The sequence below is a fragment of the Ceratotherium simum genome, chromosome 2, assembly GCF_057802395.1.
Source record: "Ceratotherium simum simum isolate JZ-2026a chromosome 2, ASM5780239v1, whole genome shotgun sequence".
NCBI classification, from domain to species: Eukaryota; Metazoa; Chordata; class Mammalia; order Perissodactyla; family Rhinocerotidae; genus Ceratotherium; species Ceratotherium simum.
In genome coordinates, this window is record NC_141901.1 from 50,159,804 (window position 1) to 50,181,124 (window position 21,321).

Here is a 21,321-nt window from a genome sequence, read left to right on the forward strand (position 1 = left end):
CTTTTGATTTTCTTAATTTTGTATAAATGTAAAAAGAATTATTACTTCACAGACTATACAAAAACAGACAGTAAGCCATATTTACCCCACAGGTCAAAATTTGCCAACTCCTATTCTATGTCCTTATGGGTTTTTTAATCACCTATATCAATTTATTCAGCAGAAGTATGTTTAAATTTCCTGAAAGAGTAGAATAGTCTATTCAGTGCTGTGCTCCTTATAATTTAATCTTTATTTCTGTATTTTTGAAATAATTATATCTTTTTATAGTTCTGTCAGGTTTTCTTTTATATTTTGAGGATATGATTTTAGATACAAATTTAGAGTAGTTATATCTTCATGGTGAGCTTAACTTTTTATCAGTGTGTATTGACTTTCTATTCAAGGATTCTTTTTTGCCCTAATGTCTCTTTTGCTTTTATTATTATAGCTACACTAGCTATACTTTAATACTTTTAAAGTATAACTTTTTCCACACTTTATATTACTTCCTGTGGTTTATGTTTAAATGCGTCTCTTGTGAGCAATGTATAGGTGGATATTTTAAAAATTCAATTTGACAATTTTTGTTTTTTAACTGGAGATTTTAGTCTATTTATTGTTTAACAGATATTTTCTGAAAATGTCTTTATGTGGTCCTTATTCTTAAAAGATAATTTTACTGGGTATAAAATTCTAGATTGACAGGTATTTTCTATCAGTACATTGACAAAAATTCTCCATATTCTTCTTGCTTCCAAAGTTGCTGTTGTAAAATGGGCTGTCGGTCTAATTGTTGTTGCTGTGAAAGGCAATCTTATTGCCCTTAAATATTTTCTTTTCTTATTATAATTTCAATATGATTTAACTAGTTGTAGATTTCATTTTATTTATCCACGTGAGAACACATTGGGTTTCTTGAATCTTTAGATTAGTATCTTTCATTGATTTTGGAAAGTTCTCAATAATTATCTTTTCAAATATTGTTTCTCATCCATTTCTTTCTCTTCTTCATCTGAAATTCCAATTGAGCATATATTAGAAACCTTTTACTCCTCTTTCATTATTTCTTTCACTTTGGCTCTCTGAGTTTCATTCTAAATAATTTTTTAAAATCTATCTTTTATTTCTTTTTTAATTCTCTGGAAATATAAGTAAGTCCAAATTAAATCTCAGGGACAATGGAAAGGCTTAGCTTGATGTGTCTGTCTTCCTTGGTTCCCTCCCTTAGTTGAGTCTGCATCTTAGGCCAAGATCCATGCCCTGATGCACACTTCATGGTCTGAATCTGAAGAATCTTCCTGGAGTTAACAATCCTTTACTATCTTTGCTTGTAGTTTGTTTCTGGGTCTGAGTTTACTTCATCATTGAGGGTTGATAACACAGGCAAATATCATCTACAGATTACTCATTATTATTCATACAAAGGGAGTAAATCTATCCTGATAGGGGAAATGAGGTATTATTCACAGAATTCCATGAGATTTTCTTCAGTTCTAACTTTCTGTTCCAAATGGATGGTAGTGGGGAGGGATAGGGAGGGAGTATGTATCAGATGATTATCAATGTAGTAATTAAACTGTGAAAATCCTCTCCTTCAGTGAGAGGCCAAGGATATGCCTGATTGTTAAGGTTCTCCAGATTCAGAGCTTAAGAAAGATGTTTCTTATCTATGACTGACAAAAATGACAAAATCATAGGAATGAAGAGTTAAAAATCTAGCATGCTAGAGTCCAGTAAGTCAAAAGAAGGAGTCTGAAAGTTTGACAAATATATGGGAGAAAAGGTAGGCTTTAAAAACCAGGGTACGGAACCCAAAATCTGGAATCCAGGGATATATAAGCAAGACTGAATAGTGTACAGAAATTGACCAGAATAGGTATTGTGCCATAGAGAGTGAGCTGTGTATGCATTTGTATGTTTGGGGGGAGGTGGTGGGAATCTAGCCAAAGTTCAAGTGCCAAGATTAAGATATTCATAACCTGATACTTTTGCCTCTTGAGAAATAATATAATTGATGAATACTACTTAGAATTTCTATGCCACAGTGTCTGAGGTAGCTTACTCTGTGTCAAATTTAATGAATAATTTATGTAATTGATATTATAATTATACTGTTTTGTTTGATTTTACTTGAACTTCCACAGGAAAAGGTCACAAAAGTCAGTCAGCAATGGCACATAAGAATGAAATCCAGGAACCTCCCCCAGAGGTAGTTCAAACGGTCACTCCTGTGGAGGTTCATGTAGGCACCTGGTTTACAACTACACCTGAAGGATATCAGATTGGCACCAAAGGATTAGAAAGAATGGCAGACTTGGCCCCATTTTTATCCTTTCAGGCCACAGATCCTGTCAATGGAACGGTATGGCAAACTATTGTATATTGCAAAATTAAAATTTTTAAATCATTAGAGTTCTGAAATAATGCATAGAAGAGTACCTGGAAAATAATAAATTTTCTATAACTTTTTGTTAAGTAGTGGATGGATGGATGGATGGATGGATGGATGGATGGAAGAATGGATGGACCCATTGTCCCAAATATAAAAACATTGTGTGGTTTATTTGACCAGCAGAGTGTATCATGAAATACTAATTTTGAAATGAGAGACAGATTATGAATTTTCTATACCACTTTGAAGACATGTAAGATTAATTGTGTCATATATTTCTTGATGATGAATGTATTTGTCCATATGTCTTATCTTCTAGAAGTGAAGGGCCATGCCTTCTTCCTACTTCTTTGTGTGCACCTGAAGTGAGTGATAGAAATTTGTTCATGATCCTTGACTTCAAAGAACTCACAGTGTATTTAAGGAGAGGCTCACATTAAATAAGTCAAGAATTCAACACCACAGAGCAGCTATACAAAATAATTTGTTTGTAGTCTAAGAATAAGTGACAAATGAGTAGTATAGAAAATAACGGTTTTGTTTATGATGTGAAATTGAAACTCCTGGGATGAACAATAGTATCTTCTACGGGTCAGGCTTTCTGTTAGGGGTTCTGCGTACGTTATCTCATTCAGTCCTCACATCAGTGAATATATTACACAGATGAGGAAATGGGGCCTCAGCAAGATAAGTAATGTGGTCAAGGGTACACATCCAGGAAGTGCTGGAGTCAGGATCAGAACCCGTTGTCGGTGACCGAAAACTGGGCTCTTTCCACTCCTCAGCTAGTCCTCTAACACCTTCTGCAGAGCTTTGCAGCTCCTTCTGAATCTAAGCAAGACGAAGAATTTCCTAGGTGTCTTATCTCTGGTTTCTGGACTTCCTACCCTTATTGACAACCATATACTGCTGGTCAAAAGCAAAATGTCTGCTTGCTATTGAGATGAATTACATTATCTAATGAAAAGTGTTTTCCTTTCTTCTTCAGTCTACTTCTGAAACAATTTTGTAATCTCTTACATTGTTTGCCGGTTGTCTTTTTTGCAAGACTCAAAGTACATATCATCTCAGGAAGCCTTTTTTGTCGCTTCAAATAACTCGCTTTAATTCAGCCCCTGATATAGGTTATTTGGCTTAATATGCAAATTTGACTAATATTTCTTAGTTAATAACTCTCAGTTTCTCTTATTAATACCTATCACCATTCTGGAAGCATGAGCCAACATCCAAGAGCCTTGATTAGCATGAATTAAACATCAGACACCTAACAGAATAGTAATAACAATAATGATAATAATAGTTACTGAGCACTCGCTGTGTGCCAGGCAGGCCCTGTTATCATACTGACTTTCCGCATACTTAATTGTTTAATTCCCACAACAAACTATTGTTGTTGCTGTTTTACAGATGAGGCAACTAAGCTACTGAGATAATTTTCCCAAGATAACACAGCAAGTGGTAGAGTCAGAATGTGGCCCCCAAGGTTGCATTCCAGATCCCACGTGCTTAACCACTACACATATAAGAGCCAAAAAACTGCATGATTATATGAAACAAAATTGAAAATAAACATTTTTTTCCACACCACCCGACATGAAGTATCACATTTTAGAGAGTAGGGCACTGGCCTCGTGGTGAGGCAGACCTGGTTTTGAACCCCAGCCACATTCCTTACTAGACGTACGATTTTGGACAAGTTTCTAATATGGGTTTCCTTATTCTTAAAATGGAGATAATAGTCATTACCTGAAATAGTTGGGAAGATTAACACCAGATCCGACACTATCAGGTGTTCAGTAAATATTCTTTCTATTGTGTTCTTACCACCACTAAGAATAATGATTATCCCACTCTATGGTGACCAGAAAATGTCAATGTTTTGTGGTGTTATGAAATGTTTGAATAATTCTAAATAATAAAATGTAAATATCTATACTAGATAAAGAGCTAGTATTAATCATTGCTAACTTGATGACCAAGTATTAAGCATTTTACCAGCATCATCTCATTTAATCCACATAACATCCCTGAAGGAGAAACTAGTGTTGGCTCCATTTTGCAGATGAGGAAACTAGAGCACAGAGGGGTTAGGCAACTTGCCTAAGTTACCCAGCCATCAGTGGAGCCAGGATTTGAACTCAGGCAGCTTAACTCCAGAGCTCACACTCTCAGCTGGGACATTCTGCAGCAGTATTTCTCGTTATACACACCTGGCTGAGTGTGGCAATGATAAGAACCTAAAATAATGATCAGCATGCATTTCTCTCTTAAATACAGTGATTTCTGCCTACTGTAAAGAGACGATAAGGTGATTATCACCTGCTCCCAATAGCCCTAGACATTTGAGTCAAAAAATAGCTGGCAAACTCACTCTTACAGTGACCTGGACTCTTCAGTGAAACCTTGTGTCCCTTATAGTTAGGACAGTACAAGTTAGAAAATATTCAATAATTAAAATATGTATTATATAATGTGCAATACTATTGTTGCTGGTTAGACTTTCCAGAAGCAAACCCTGACATGGAGTTTGGAGTGCAAGATATTTATTGGGACACCATCTGTGAAAGGAAGGGGGAAGAAGCATGAATGGGCAGAGGTAGAAGCTGAGCTGTGGTACAGACCCGACAAAGCCTCGGTCAACAGCAAGTGCTCAGGAGCCAGTATCACCTGTCCCAGCGTCCCAAGTCTGGTAGCAGGAACCAGATCGGTATACCCCTGCCTCACTCCGTCACTGGACGCCGCTTGCCCTGGGACGATGTGAGGCAGGCAAAGCATCTCTGCGCTGCTGAGGCAGACGCGGAAGAGCTGAGAGCTGGAGGCTATTTGCTGACTGTCCTCCCCACAGCTGGAGAGCAAGTCCTTTTGTAAAGGGTGATCTGGGCCTTGCATCTCCATGTCTGCCACATCGATACACACACGCACATCTGGGGGTTTAGAGCTTCACTGGTCAACCACTTACCCACAGTATTTAAGGGCCTGATTGTTCTTTCAGATTGAAGCACCTGCCATGACTGAGTTTTTCTGTGATTCCTACTCTAGTCCACATACTTAAAACCCTTCAGTACTACTTTGCCCCCCATGGGATAAAGGTGGAATTCCTTAATAGGGCTTAAAGTCGTCCTCAGTTTGGTCCCTTGCTCTAGCCTTGTCTCCCACCACTCTCCCCACTGCTCCCAGGGACCCTTTGTGTCTGGCACACCTTTCACCCCTGCTGCTCCTCTGCACTGACACACAAAATCCAGGTTCGGGCACTGCTCCCTCAGAGGGGAGCCAGACCGCGTCAGATCCCTCACTACAGTCGCTCGAATGGCTCCTTTAACAACTTCTTTAATGACTGTCCTCCCTCTGGTCTGTAACTCCTAGAGGATAGGGATTTAAACTCCAGACTCATTCATCATCACCCCAGCACATATCACAGTTCAAAACACACAGCACCCTGTAAATCTGCATTCAGTTGGATTGCATTGGAATAAACCTGGAATATACTAGGTTGACAAAGTGACCACCCTTTGGCTTCCTGTCTTGGGTACTACAGCTATTTTCCTTCTTAGACCTTCTATCCATTTGCCACAGTAATACTCCCTACCAGAACAGAAGAGATTACAGGTTAAAATTAACAATCAAACTAACAGAACACAACAGGCTTTAATCTACAACTGCATTTACTCAGCTTTAGGGAAGGACACAAGACAGGAAATACAGCATGATCAGTGCAGCATCCTCACCCAACTGGGAGGCCCAGCAACAACCCAGAGGCACAGCTTCTTTTTCCCCTTAAGCCCATATGGGGCATGTATGGCAGCCGCGGACAGGGGCATATGAATGCGCGGATCAACTAGACACAGAGAAGCCACAGCCTCTCTTCCCCACCAATCTTCATGTTCTGTTTGGATGACATTAGGCCGAGATCTGCAAGCCAACTCGTATCACATGCAAGGCAGCCTCAGCATGCCATGCTTATCTTAAACCTGTAGTTTGCAAGGAAGCAGAACCTGGGGTCATTTTCCTGGACAGACCTGGGTCAGGCCAGTCCTGATCTTAACTTTTTGCTCACAAATATGCGACGATGGAAGGAGCATCAGTTTTGAAGTCAGACAGCCTTAGTCCAATGCCAGCCCTGGCACTTGCTGAGTGACGAGCAAGTTCCTGAACTTCTCTAAGTGCAAAGTTCCTCCTCTATAAAATGGGGATGTCATTGTCTGCCTCCCTGGATTGTTGTAAAGGTTAGATAGATCAAGTAGAGGAGTAAATCTTTCATTTAGAAGTAAATAACCAGGGTGTTAATGGTATTCAATGGGGCATAAAAATAAACGCCCCTTATGACCAAATGACCGTGCTCTGCCTTTGTATGTTCAGGTTATGACAACTCGAGAGGACAAAGTGGTCATTGTTGAAAAGAAGGATGGTACTCGGATCGTGGATCATGCTGATGGTACCAGAATCACAACGTTTTATCAAGTTTATGAAGATCATATTATTCCTCCAGATGATCAAGGAACAAGTAAGTTTTATTTTTCAAACATGTGACAATATTGTTAAGTCTTTAAAATAAGTAGAAACCTCACTTATTTTTGAACATACGTAAGAAAAATAATTTTTTAATGACTCACTCAACCAGAGAACACTTGTGCAGAGCAAAGCAGGGCCTATGAGGCCCTTTTATTAGGATCTTTATCCTCCACATACATGGGAGTAATAACAGCTCTAGTTGGCTGATGGATAGTAATAGTGCCTTTTCCATTTTCATCACTAAAAACCTACCGTCTGGATTGGCGGCAACTAAAAGTTAATGATCATGACTCAACTGTCCTGGATGTTAGCTCTCAAACCTGTTTCCTTTGATCCTTAAGGAATCTTATTTGCATAAAAAGGTGACCTCAGAGAGGTCTTCCTTCAATTCATAATTCGGAGCATGCCTCGCATCGTCAGAAAGGTGGTGTGCGAGAAAAGCAAGCTGCAGCTGCTAATTAACTGGAACCTGTTCAAAGAATCTAAAAGCCTACCACCCTTCCTAACCTAAATTTAAACAAGATTTTTAAAGAAAAATCACTCCCTGACTACCTTTTCTTTAATTCCAGAGTTTGATGCATTAAATGCTTCATTGTCAAATTAGGTGCAAATGAATTGCCAAGTGAGTGGAAAAAGGGGAACCTTCATACCCTACTAGTTAGAATGAAAATTTAAAAAGCCACCGGGAGAGCAATTTAACAATATCTAGTAAATTGAAATGCGCATTTCATGTGAGGCACTACTTACTTCTGGGTATTTATAGAAAGACACTCTTACACATTTGCACAAGGAAACAGGTGCACAGGTGCTACTTGCAACACTGAGTATAATATTAAAATATTGGGAAAACATAAATGTCCATCAACAGCAGAAACAGCAGAATAGAAAAATAAAATGTGGTATATTCCTACAAAGGAATACTACACCTCAGAGATATTGTGGGTTTGGTTCCAGATTACGGCAATAAAGCAAATAGCGCAATAAAGTGAGTCACACAAATTTTTTGGTTTCCCAGTGAATATAAATGTTATGTTTCACTATACTGTAGTCTATTAAGTGTGCAATAGCATTATGTCTAAAAAAACAATGTACATACCTTAATTAAAATATACTTTATTGCTAAAATATGCTAACCATCATCTGAGCCTTCAGCAAGGCATAATCTTTTTGCTGGTGGTGAGTCTTATAAAAAACACATTATCTGTGAAGTGCAATAAAGCAAAGCACAATAAAACAATGTATGCCTGTACAGCAGTTAAAAGGAATGAAGTACACACACATATGCATATATACACACACATATATATCAAGATGGCTAAAGAGCTCAGAACAATGTTAAGTTAAAAAGAATGATACATGGAGTAATACACAACTTATGCAAATTTAAAGCACACAAAATATTAGACATTTTTTAATACACATATTTATATAAAATTATAAAAATGGATTGCTAGAGAAGTGAATAAACTCAGAGATAAGGAGAAAAGTGAACCTCGACTTATCTATTTTTCTCCTATATACATATGAAAAATGTGGAAGCAAATATGGCAAAATATTAACAAGTGTAAATTGGTGAGTATATGAGCAGTTAAATTATATTTTATGCTTTCTGGATGATTTCAATTTCTCAAAATAAAAAAAGTAGTGAGAAAAAACAGCACACTAAATTAAGAAGAGTTATTCTGGAAGATTACTCTGCATTGACAGGGAGAGTAGACCACACTCCAGCTCTGTGGAGTGAGTTGTCAGCACTCAGCCTCGACTCCTGGTCCAGGCAGCCAGGAGACAGGAGCAAACCAGCAGGCAGGCGCAGTTCCCAGTGTGTGCGTCCTGTCAGATCGGCTTACCTTGTCTCTGCTTGCAGCCGAGGGTCCTCGGACTGTCACCAGGCAGGTGAAGTGCATGCAGATAGAAAGCTCACACTATGCCACTGTCATCACCAACTGCGAGGACAGTAGCTGCTGTGCCACCTTTGGGGATGGGACGTCTATTATTGCAAAGCCACAGGGAACATACCAGGTAGGTCTGGGGGGAAACGAGGAGTGCCAAAGATGAGTGTCCATTTGACTAAGAAAACCCACCTCTCTGGGGCAGGGAACATTCCTGCCATGTGGACGGCTGTTGCTCTCTTGTCTCATCTGATCTTAGAACACCCTCAGGGCCGGCCCCGTGGCTTAGCGGTTAAGTGCGCGCGCTCCGCTACTGGCGGCTCCGGTATGGATCCCGGGCGCGCACCGACGCACCGCTTCTCCGGCCATGCTGAGGCCGCGTCCCACATACAGCAACTAGAAGGATGTGCAGCTATGACATACAACTACCTACTGGGGCTTTGGGGGGAAAAAAAAAGGAGGAGGATTGGCAACAGATGTTAGCTCAGGGCCAGTCTTCCTCAGCAAAAAGAGGAGGATTAGCATGGATGTTAGCTCAGGGCTGATCTTCCTCACAAAAAAAAAAAAAAAGAACACCCTCAGTCAATCTCACCCATTTCTCAATCTCTTTTTATTTATTCACCTTCTTTTTACAATCCATTCCAGAAAAACATTGTCCTGCTTGTTTTACAATGCTTTGGTATTTTCTGATCAAGATTATAAAGCAGAGTGTATCTGTTGGGGATCCTCTGTGTGGTAGGCAGTAGGCACTGTGGGTGTTAGAAGCATTCAGGTGATCTGGCTTGTGCTCACCAGACCAGCCTCACCTCCTGCCACTCTACCCTCATTCTCACTCTCTCGTCCTTCCCACCTCCACAGCTTTTGACCCTCTTGAAGATGCTTCTTGCCCAAGAACATAAAGGATTCCAAACATTTTGAATGGGGCCAAGTGTGTTTCCTTCATTTAAAATATATTTTTATTTTATATTAAATATCTAAAATAAGAAGGCACGTGGTAATTACTTGGAGGAGACATTAAAATCAGTAGATAAAATATGAGGACACAGGAGAAATTACATCCTAATTATTGTTTGCCTCCCTATCAAGTAGTCCTTCCCAAACTTTAAGTCCTCTCTTGGGTCGTGTTTTCTTCCTGGAAACACAGTTTGTGGCTGAGATCTATGGATAATTTTTCCCTTAAAATGACTTTCTAAATCCCTCAAAATTGAACAGGAAATTTTTTTTAATTCCTCTCTTTCTGTTACCCTTTCAGGTGTTACCTCCAAACACAGGCTGTCTTCATATTGATAGGGACTGTTCAGCTATATATTGCCATGAATCAAGCAGTGATATATACCATCCTTTCCAAAAACGTGAGCAGCTGCGAACTAGCAGGTACATCATGAAGCACACATCAGAGATTATCTGTGAGGTCCTGGATCCTGAGGGAAACACCTTTCAGGTAAAGTGCATCATTAGTGTGAAGAGAGGGGCTGTGGCTCTGCTTTTGAGGTATTTCACACTAGAGAGCTTCTACTCAGCTTTTTATCTTAGCTGCCTTGGGATTAGTTACCCACTGACTGCCAATATTTGGGGCAAGCAGTAAGGAATGTCAATATCTTTGATTCTTAAGTGTACTTCCAAAGGGGATAGCCCAAGCCCAACCATTTGGATGGTAGAAATGTTAAAACCAAATAAATAGTCAGAACAGAAGGGAAGAAACATTACTAAACATCTAAAAATAATGCCAACAGAAAGGAATGATATAAGAAGGGCCTGTATCCAGGTTAAAGTAAGAGCAAATACATGGCGCAGCAGGCAAGTCTGTTTGACAAGGCAGAGAATCCATGGTGAGAAGTATCAATTAGTGAGGGTTCTCGTAGGGTTGAAGATGGGGAGTTGGGAAGCCCGGAGAGGTGCTTAGCTATTCTATGGTAGGGCTCTATCTTCTGTTTCTCTGTCCCTCGATAATACAACTATCCTCTTACCTCTAGACCAGGCATTGGCAAGCCATGGTCACTTGTTCATATAGGCCCATGAGCTGGAAATGGTTTTTACGTTTTTAAATGGTTGGAAAAAATCAAAAGGAGAAGAATATTTCATGACACATAAAAATTATAGGAAGTTCAACTTTCAGTGCCATTATGAAGTTTTATTGGAACACAGCTATGGTCTTTGTTTATATATCGTATATGGCTGCTTTTGCATATAATGGCAGAACTGAGTACTTGCAACAGAAACTGTATGGCCTACAAACCCTAAAATATTTATTATCTGGCCCTTGACAAAAAATGTTTGCCAATCTCTTCTCTAGGAACTTATCTTTTTTTTCACTCCTCACTCAACAGTGGAATTTCATGTATCAGCTAGCTGGTGGTGAAATTATTTTTTAGATTTGGAACCATACTTTGTTTTGAGTATCCAACTTCGTTTTGATATGCAGACGAGCCCCGATCCAGCTCACTTTTTCAGTGCTAGGTAAATGAGACTCTTCACAGCATGAGTTCATGCTGCTAACAAATTTCAATTTACATTGAATTGACATTGAAATTTAAAGCCCCAAACCCTCTAGGGTGGAACACATGGGTCATCCAAGCCAAGCATTCTTCTAGACATTGATGCTCTTTTTGGGCATCCCCTTCAGCAGTCTTTCAACCCAAACCACACTCCTTCCTGGAGAGACTCATGCCACATCTAGAGAGTAGCAATGGCTAAAACATTTCTTCTCACATTAGTGCTAAAATCTGTTTCTGTATGTAGTCTATTCATGGAATCACAGAATATAAACCTCTTCCATACTATCACTCTTTTAATATTTCAAGATAACTATGACATGAGTAGCCATTCCTCCGTGTTTAAATTCCCAGTTCCTTGAACTAATCCTCAGAAGATAAGGTTTTTGAGTCCCGTGCCACCCTAGTCACCTTCCTCTGAATGTATTCTGAGGAAGGAATGTATTCTGTATTTGCCTTCCAGTTTGTCTTCATAGTCTAAGTTTGATTTGTGAGTGGAGACGTGCTACTAGATTTTCACTTTTATTAAAGCAATCTATACTTAGTGAACAATACTTTACAAATAAATATCCCCGATTTTCTGAATATACCAAAAGATCACCTGCTTTCTCAAAAGGGATCAGCAGAAATGTAAGCTCTATGGCATTTTTTTTCGTTTAGTTGCTAATATACTTTGTCCCTTAGGTCATGGCTGATGGTAGCACATCAACTCTGCTACCTGAAAACAGCTTGGAAGATGATCTAAATTCAAAAACTGAAGGCTATGATACTTTATCATCTATTCACCTTCATAAAAATCATCTGCAAATCTATGGTGAACATGTCCCCAGGTAAAATGATGAAAATAATACCATGACTTTTACTTTTTTGTGTGTGTGTATGTGAGGAAGATCAGCCCTGAGTTAACATCCGTTGCCAATCCTCCTGTTTTTGCTGAGGAAGATTGACCCTGAGCTAACATCCGTGCCCATCCTCCTCTACTTTATATGGGATGCCGCCAGAGCGTGGCTTGACAAGCAGTGTGTGCGTGCACGCCCGGGATCTGAACCTGCAAACCCTGGGCCACCGAAGAGGAGCACGCTCACCCAACTGCTTGCGCCACCGGGCCAGCCCCATCATGACTTTTACTTTTAATTCCAAGTTCAAGGAGCATTGTAACTGAATACTCGAAGTGATTAGATTTTTATTTCTTCAAATAGGTTTTTTGTTATCTATGCCGATGGGTCAGGAATAGAACTTCTTCGAGACAGTGACATAGAAGAATACCTATCCTTGGCATATGGAGAATCAACCACTGTAGTTCTTCAGGAACCAGTACAAGAACAGCCGGGTAGAGAACCCAGACTATCTGACACTCACTGTATCCCTTCACCAACTCTCATCCTCCTATCCAGTGCACCCCAGTGCCATCTCTTCTTTTTTCCATTTGCTCACTTTTCAGCTCTACTTTCCCCTTGGCCATGTCAACCTACGTGTACAGTTATTTATGTTCATACCAAACTTTATCTGAGCATCAACCTATGTAAACTGTGTGTTAGTTCCTCTTCTACCTATAAGCAGATTTGTATCTATGTTTAGGTACATTAGGTATGTACCTAGGTTCCTATTTATGTGTTCATTTCATCTTGGTAGGAAAAAACAAAGAAAAGTAAGATATCTCTTGTAAATTTATTTTTTGTCATTTTGAAGGTGTTGCCTTCATGAATTTAATATAATAAGAAAAGAAAGTACATTTGATGTGTGAGTTAGAAAGCCAACCTGAAATATAGTATAAGTTCTATGCCATGATCATTGGTCATTTATATTATTTTCATCAATTTCAAAGAAATCAGTGTGTGACTAAAGGTTAGAGGCACATATTGTATTAAATCAGAACCAACACTGTGTGAATTATGTGTATTTAAACATAGATATAAACTTGCATGTTATCTGTGTACCAAACCAATATGTCTAGGTTCATGTGTGTGTTTCTTTTTTATCTTTTCTCTGGTTGGTGGGATATATTTTGTGCTCCTTTATGAATATGCCTGCATTTCTGTGCACTTATATCTTTTAGTGTATCAGTGCACATGTGCATGATGTGCTATACTAAACCTTGCTCTTTATCTGTGAATATGGAGAGGGAGGCACTCTGACTGCTTGTGCAGTGCATATGTGGAACTACAGGAGAATAAGAATTCATCTCAAATTGCTTTGTTAGCCAATCATTTAACTAGCATCTACTTGATAACCCACCATGTGCCAAATACTGGCTAGGTGTTGTTAGGAATACAATGGTGAGCTAAGACAACATGGACCCTGCTTTTATAGAGCTTAGAGTTTAATGAGAGAGATAGGCATTAATTCTATAGTCACACAATTTATGATTATAAATTGAGATAAGGTCTATGAAGGAAAGGAATATGGCTCTATGAGAGCATCTAACAGAGGAACCTGATGTAGTCTGGAAGGCTTCCCTGAAGACCCTGGAGCCAAGAGTTAGTGGATAAGTAGGAGTTAATTGAACTAGGAGGGAAAGCTCTCTTGGAAAGGAGAACACAAAGCAGGAAGCATAAAGCATTGTAGAATGGGAAAAAAGGCCAATGCAGCCTAAGCACAGAAAGGAAAATGGTGCTAGTTGAGTCAGGGGTGAGAAAATGTTGTCTTCAGTTTTATCCTGTGAGCAATGGGAAGTCAAAGAAGAGTTGAAATCACGGATGAACATACTCAGGCACCCTGACGGCTGGGGGAGGTTCATCCACAGAGCAGATATGTGTAAAAAAGGTAGTTGTTTCTGTAGTCCAGAACAGGATGTCTCTGAGGCAAATGATCTCAGGGAGGGCAGTGGAGAGGGAGGAAGTAGATGAACTCAAGAAATGCTTAGTGGTAGAACTGACAGGACTTGCATGTGGTTGTTGAAGGACAGAGAGTTGTTGGTTAATAATTTCAGGTGACCTAAATTCAGTCTCCAGGTGTTACAGTGACTAAAAGCCTCACTTTTCTTGTTAGATTGTAATGTCCTTAAGCATAATCACTGTGTCTCACTTATCAAAAAATGTTTGTTGAATTTAGTGAATACTTACTGAATTTCTCAGAATATTTTTGATGGAGAAATGATCCTCTGATAACTCCCTTTGAACTAGGTGCCCTGAGCATCACTGTCCTTCGCCCTTGTCATGAAGCATCACCATGGCTAATGAAGAAAGAATTAGATACAATTGTTCCTCCCAATCTCCAGTCAAGATCATGGGAGAAATTTCCCTCAGTTGAGGTATAAATTTTTCTGCTGAAAAGTCAGTATATTTGCATATCCATCAGTCAATGGACCAGAGTCTCAGGTCTTCTCCCATATATTCACATTTTCATTCATATGTAAATTGTTAATGGGCTCAAGGAGTTTTATATTTGAAGATTTTAACATTTGTAGATTTAGAGAAATACACCTGACTAGCTAATCTCAGTTCTCTTTCTTTTACCCTGCATTGCAGTCTTGAACATCTTCCTATAATATGAAAATATCCACTCTGAGTGACCCATGTTACACCTCTCCTGCCATGGAATTACTGATATTATGCGATACAGAAATATTCCTTTCTCTCATTTCTTACTTGTTAGTTTCAAGACACAATTTTTGGTCTTTCACTCTTCTTTTTTCCTTAATTTATTAATGCACAAACTGAGTATATAAGAATAAGGATTTATAATGAATATGATGAATAATGAAGGATTATACGCAGAGATTTGCAACTACAATGTTAAAAAGTAAACATTGTAATTATGTCAGATTAGGAACCCCCACCTAAAGTTTTTTTAAATAATGAAAGAAAATATCTTGAGCAAGAATTGTGAAATCTTTCATCTTTCAAGATTTGCCATTTCATTTTGCAAGCAAGTTATATAATATGTCCAGCATATTGTCAGACATTAAATTATTAAATCAGTGAAGACATTGATGATATGATCAGAGAGGGATACTAGTGTTAAGTGAAGAGGATAATGTTTTTGAGTTATGATGATTTTTGCTTCCCTACAGTCTTGTAATAGTAGAGGCACAAACAATGAACACTTCAGATGACAAAGACCTCCTAGCCCTGTATTTTAATTTGGTGACTATAATCAACATGATGAGTGAAGGTTATCTAAATTCTAGTCCTGACTCTATCGATTATTATTGTGGGATTTGGGACTAGTCACACTGGACCTCTACTTCCTTATCTGAAAAATGAAAAGGGCACACCAAATGGCTCACTGAGGCTATATCCAAGTTGAAAGTACTGTGTTATGACAAATAATATGCCACATCTGAGATTAATGAAGGAATTTCATTCTCTTCCTCTGAAACTCCTATGCTCTGACCCTCTATGCCCGGTAGAAGTGGCTCAGCCCAGGCAAGGCCCCAAGTGGTTATCATTGACCAGGCCTTGGACACTGAATAACAATTGAAAATGCAGCACATCAGACACACTTCAGGACATAAGGCATCAAAGCACACCACTCCTGAAAATCAATTACAAGGATAATGTAGAGATGTGAGTCTACTCTAAGGCAGATATTTCTGCCCAAGAGATCCTGGGAAGATCTGGAGGCATGCTTAATCTAGAGTGAGCTCAAAGACCACCCAGATCTATGGGATGATTTCTCTCCCAAAGAATCTCTCTAGGTCAAAATGCATATGGAACCAGAAAGTTAAAGACTGCTTAATTCCAAGTCTCTTAGGCTGCCTGTGTGTTTTAAGGAATAGTCACATGCATTTGGCGTAAACAAGGCTGCTGCTACTGCATTACCGTGGCACAGCATTGCTTAGCCCTCCACTAAATGCTATCCAGTGGGACATCATGCAACAGCGTTTTAAAATATACAGATTCTTGGTAACAAATATAAAGAGGAAAGCTTGCCCAGTTCTGTTCCCAATTTTCCTTATATTTGCAAAACTTTTCGAGAGCAGGGATCATTTTTTTTCCACTGTTGTATTGCCTAACAAGTGGTTCCTAGCATAGCAGCTACATAATAAGTACTCAGTAAAAAAAAAAAAAAAAAAAAGAACAATTCTTATATTAAAACATTCTGATTTCTTTGGTGATTGTTTTGCTTTCTTTTGTTAACAGAAAAAAACTCCAGGACCTCCCTTTGGCACTCAGATTTGGAAGAGCTTTAACACTGAGCCCAAACAGCTAGCGAGTGCCCCAGCCCCTATACTCAAGAGCCCAGAAGTGTTACAGATACGCCAGTTCATCCAGCATGAGGTCATAAAGGATGAGGTGAAACTGAAGCTTCAGATTTCCCTTAAGGTAATGGAATCCAGGAAATCTGACCCAAAAGAATCAGGAACAGAGCAATCATTCCTCTTGGTTTCCTGAGGAACCTGAAATTATGTAATTCTACCAATATTTATCTAATGCAATACATGAATGTCAATCTTCCAGAGGGTAGGAGGTTGACAGGTAGAACATACTTAATGGTTCCCACAAGGTATAGGAAGTATTGAGGCCCTCCAAGACATTAAGAAGATAAGTAACTTTTATATGTGATTGTTAGATAAAGTCCTCCTTCTTTCTACTATATGGAAAACTGGTCTAGAGACTTCTGGAAAAAAGTAGAACTGCATATTAATCTGATACTTGTCCATGGAAGAAAAGGATTGTTGGTTTTGGGAAATGGTCTAAGAATTTGAAATATACAGTTAATTGTATGAGCATATCTATAACATCTCGCTGTCTAGTTTGTTAACTCCATCAGAATAGGGATTATATGTGTTTTGTTTATGGTTATATACCCAGCACCTGGCATAGAGCAGGGGACCATTATTTATGGAAATGGATCAAATATTTACAGAGGCAGTAAAGTATATTTCTCTTGGAAGCAAAGTCATGGACTAAGCAACTTATGTTCGTAGATAGAATCATAAAGACTATCCCTGGAAAGGACTCAAGAAATCATCTAACCCAACTCTGTCCATTTTATTGATGATGACACTGGAGCACAGAACAAGAAGCCGGCCTCTCTGCAGTCCTCATACACTTCTATTATCCTGTGACCTTGAAAGCTTTGCTTGTGGACTTTTCAGGTCTTTGCTTATTAACATTTTAAGGAAAGGGCTTTCCAGATTCCTTGACCAGTAACTGGTTGTTGAGCATTGTGAACTTACATATTCTTCATCTTTTTGTAATATTTCAAGTTGATGTTGACTATTTTGATGTCTCTCACTACTTTATTTCAGTTTTTATTGATTTATTTTATTCTGCTGATTTAGGATTATATAAACCATATTCTAAAGAAAGAAGATGAGCTACAAGAAATGACAGTGAAAGATTCCAGAACTGAGGAGGAGAGAGGCAACGCTGCAGATCTCCTCAAGCTCGTTATGGTGGGAAAAAAATGTTTTATATCCCAATGTTTTTATTATTGTTTCAATATTAGATGCTTCAAGACAAAATGTTATAAATAATAGTTGTTTCTGCCACTTATATGAAGCATTTGCTCCCTCCTTATAATTTCTTATTTCTGTGGAAATCTTATTCCTTCTATGTTGAATTTTCCAAATTCTTTTTAGGCTCTTCCCTAAGTCAAAAATAATCCTGAAGGCTCTTAAATAGAACTTTATGTGGTCTTCAGAGAAAGTGACATTCATTGAAATGGTGAATGAATTAATGAATGAAATAGGAAGGAGGAAGAAAAAGGAATTCTACAACTTAAAATGATTTCCATTTTCAGAAATTTGTTAAGTGAAAGGAATGACTACGAAAAATCAAATAAATTTTGTATTGGCATTAAAAAACTAATTCATCTTGTAGTAATTTCCCTAAAAGATCAATTTGAGCACATAAAGAATGCTTCTAAACAAAGTCAATTTTGTATTTAATATAATCATCATCGTTAAGGAATTCTATCTTCATTTCAGTCTTTTCCTAAAATGGAAGAAACTACAAAAAGTCATGCTACTGAAGGTAAATACGCTTAATATTTTCTGCAAAATATTTACAGATTTCAAAAGAACAATCTTAAATATACTTCTCAGTCATTCTCTCACCTGATAGCAAAGTACCCTGTACATATTTCTGTTGTCATATTGGCCATGATGTATTGTAATGATTTATTTATACATTTTTTCTGCCTAAATTGTGAGATCCTTAAAAACTGTAATTGCCTCTGATTCATCTTTAACTTTCATCTGTTGAATGAAAAGTTGACATTTGATTTAAAAGTTGACATTTTATGTTAACCTCAACCTGTATTTAGAACATAGCTAAGATACAGGAAGGAAACAACCAAGCAACACTCTCCCTCAGCACACACATACAGACACACACACACACAGATGCACACGCACACAGAACTTGTGAGCTGCTACACTGTTTTATACTATATGTAGCTCAAGCCGTCTACCTTGGAAGATATCCTCAATCAAAGCATATTTATTTGGGGATATATGCAGCCCCACCAAACTTGGTTATGTGGTTTCATAGTTCATAGTAGACAAGCAGTGGAGAATTTGGTGGTTTGGGATTTTCTTTTCTTTTCTTTTCTATTTTAGCCATATGACAAAGGTCAGAAACTGGCAGCCATGGGCTTCATTCAGCCCACAGATGTGTTTTGTGTGTCCCCCACAATGTTGACTTGCACAGTTGTTTCTGTTGTTTTAGTTTATCTGAATTTTTCTTTTCTTGAAATGTCACATTACCATATAGTGACATTTGGCTGAAGAAGATTAGCAGCTGCCCCTTTAGAATGACCATGAACAAAAGACTCCATCACAACCCCCAGTGTCTCCCTGTCCTTACACCGTGTTGTCACTGTTTTATGGGCAGCCTCTTATATTAGGGTTGCCAGATTTAGCAAATAAAAATAGAGAAGGCCCAGTTACATTTGAATTTCAGATAAACGACAAGTAATTTTTTTTTAGTATAAGTCTGTCCCATGTTATACTAAAAGAAAATTACTTGTCGTTTATCTGAAATTCAAATGTAACTGGATGCCCTGTACTTTGTCTGGTAACCCTACCTTGTCGCGTTTGAATTTGTAACCTCTGGCATGAGGGAACAGTCACCATAGATGTAAATGTGCAGGTTGCCCAATAGTGAAGGACAAGGTAAACATATTTTTCAAACATATAAGCAAACAAACAGATGCAGGAGTCAAGCAGGATCCTGCATGCTTACAGCTGCCCCTGGCATACTAACAGTGGTGATCCTAAGTCAGCGTTCCCCAAAGTATTTCCTAAACACTGGTCTATGAAATGGCTCCACCAAAAATGAGTTTTATGATAAAGTAAGTTTGGATAATTCTGCATATTGCCTTATTTTCTGAGAGAGCCACATTAACTAATGAAGGGTGCAGAAAAGTCCTACAGTAACAAAACATATTTAACCTTGTATAAATCAGTGTTTCTCAAGCTCATATAAACATGCAACAGGAAATTTTTCTCATTTTTTAATCTTCTGTTAACACCCCACCAAGACCATGTTTTATGGAATAAACTGTGAGAATCACTGCCGAAATTATCCAACAATCATTGTATTATATTCAGATCCTTAGATTCATATTTTTTTAGGAAAACAATTTCAATAAAATAGTTAATTTTTTTTTAAGTTTTGGTGCTTCAGATATGAAGAAATTCAGTTAGCTAGAACACTGATTGCCCTAATGATGTGGGACAAATGAGGTGTCACTACATTTTACATTTTGACTATACGATGTGTGTTTTCTAGTAGGATGTTTCGTGAAAGTTGTCTGATTTACTGTTATAATACAGCTTGGTCATGGAAATTCTAGTAAACACTTGATATATTAGATATAAGGCTCTTAGAAAATATCTCAAATGAGTAATTGGGTACTGGTTGTGTGTTGTGCTGTAAAGAAATGAGGATAAAAGTTTAAATGTATTTATTTTTAAAGTTGCAGCCCACTTAATCGATTTATTCAAGCAATCTTTGGCTATTGCTCCAGAACGTCCACCAGAAACATTTGGTACAGATTTCTTGGAAAAGAGATGGTGGTAAGCTGATCCAATAACATGTTCCAATTAGTATCAAGCATGCAATAATTGAAATGGAGAGATGCGGGTGTCATAACTACGGGTGACAACGTCAATGTTAAGAAATTATCATACAGTGGTGGTTTTTCTTGTATTGTTTGCAAGCTGAGAGCATTGCACTTTTTCATCATACTTTCCTTTTGCACAGGCACACAGCAGAAGGAAAGCGCTGGAAAGAAAAGTTAGATAAAAAGAGGTAATTCTATCCTGAAGAATACACACGCATGTGAAAAGGCCCAGTTTTGGGAATCATAGATTTTTAGAGTGGGATAGATTGAAAGGTCCTACCATCCAGGGTCCCTGCTATTATTGAACCTCTTCTACATTTCTGCCATGTGGTCATTCAGCTTTTGTGTGATGAGGTCATTATGTCTTAAGGAAGCCCATTTGACCATCAAGTAGATTCTCTCCCTCTTATAAGCAAAAAAGTTCTCAGGTACTCTCTGTGCTTTGGTAATGCTAATATACTAACAAATATTCTAGAACTTAATGCAGAGGATAGTCATAAACATTCAAGGATTTTTATAATTCACATGAAGAATGTGCTCTAAGCGTTATGTGCTTTGGTTTTCTTTCAATCCTAGCAGAGGATTCCAACCCCAGCTCTCTTGACATAAAGAAAGGAAGCCAGATATATTTATTGAGTATATAGTAGCACATATGGTACTGTTGTACACATTTGCATGGCTCCTCTCCAGAATGACTCCCAGGATGAATATGCATCTTAATAAAAATGTCTGGGTTACCTTGTGGAATGCGTTGGAGAAGTGGTGAGATAAGACCTTAAGTCTCAGGCACCACCCCTATATATAAGGTCAAGCTAGAAGATGCATACTGTCTCATGGAATATCTCTGTAAGGATTTCCAAGAGACTGGTGACAGTGATTGCCTGTAGGGAAAGAGATAGAGAGGTTAGGGGACAGCATGGGATGGAGACTTCCTTTTTATTACGTACTGTTTAATACTTTTTGAAGTATGTACATGTGTACCTGTTATCCATTCACATTTTTAAAAATTTTGAAACGTTAACTATTTCAAATTTTAACC

At 38.3% G+C, this 21,321-nt stretch overlaps 1 protein-coding gene across 1 annotated transcript in view; it reads left to right on the forward strand.

Moving 5' to 3' along the window:
* Positions 1-21,321, forward strand: part of SPAG17 (sperm associated antigen 17) — a 193,891-nt gene that overhangs the window by 146,612 nt on the left and 25,958 nt on the right. The window contains exons 29-40 of the mRNA XM_004420602.3: positions 2,127-2,344; positions 6,731-6,875; positions 8,748-8,902; positions 10,025-10,213; positions 11,949-12,094; positions 12,464-12,594; positions 14,387-14,514; positions 16,349-16,531; positions 17,494-17,607; positions 18,142-18,187; positions 20,136-20,235; positions 20,423-20,470. Coding sequence (XP_004420659.2) covers positions 2,127-2,344; positions 6,731-6,875; positions 8,748-8,902; positions 10,025-10,213; positions 11,949-12,094; positions 12,464-12,594; positions 14,387-14,514; positions 16,349-16,531; positions 17,494-17,607; positions 18,142-18,187; positions 20,136-20,235; positions 20,423-20,470 — 1,603 coding nt within the window. The remainder of the gene's footprint in view (positions 1-2,126; positions 2,345-6,730; positions 6,876-8,747; positions 8,903-10,024; positions 10,214-11,948; positions 12,095-12,463; positions 12,595-14,386; positions 14,515-16,348; positions 16,532-17,493; positions 17,608-18,141; positions 18,188-20,135; positions 20,236-20,422; positions 20,471-21,321) is intronic.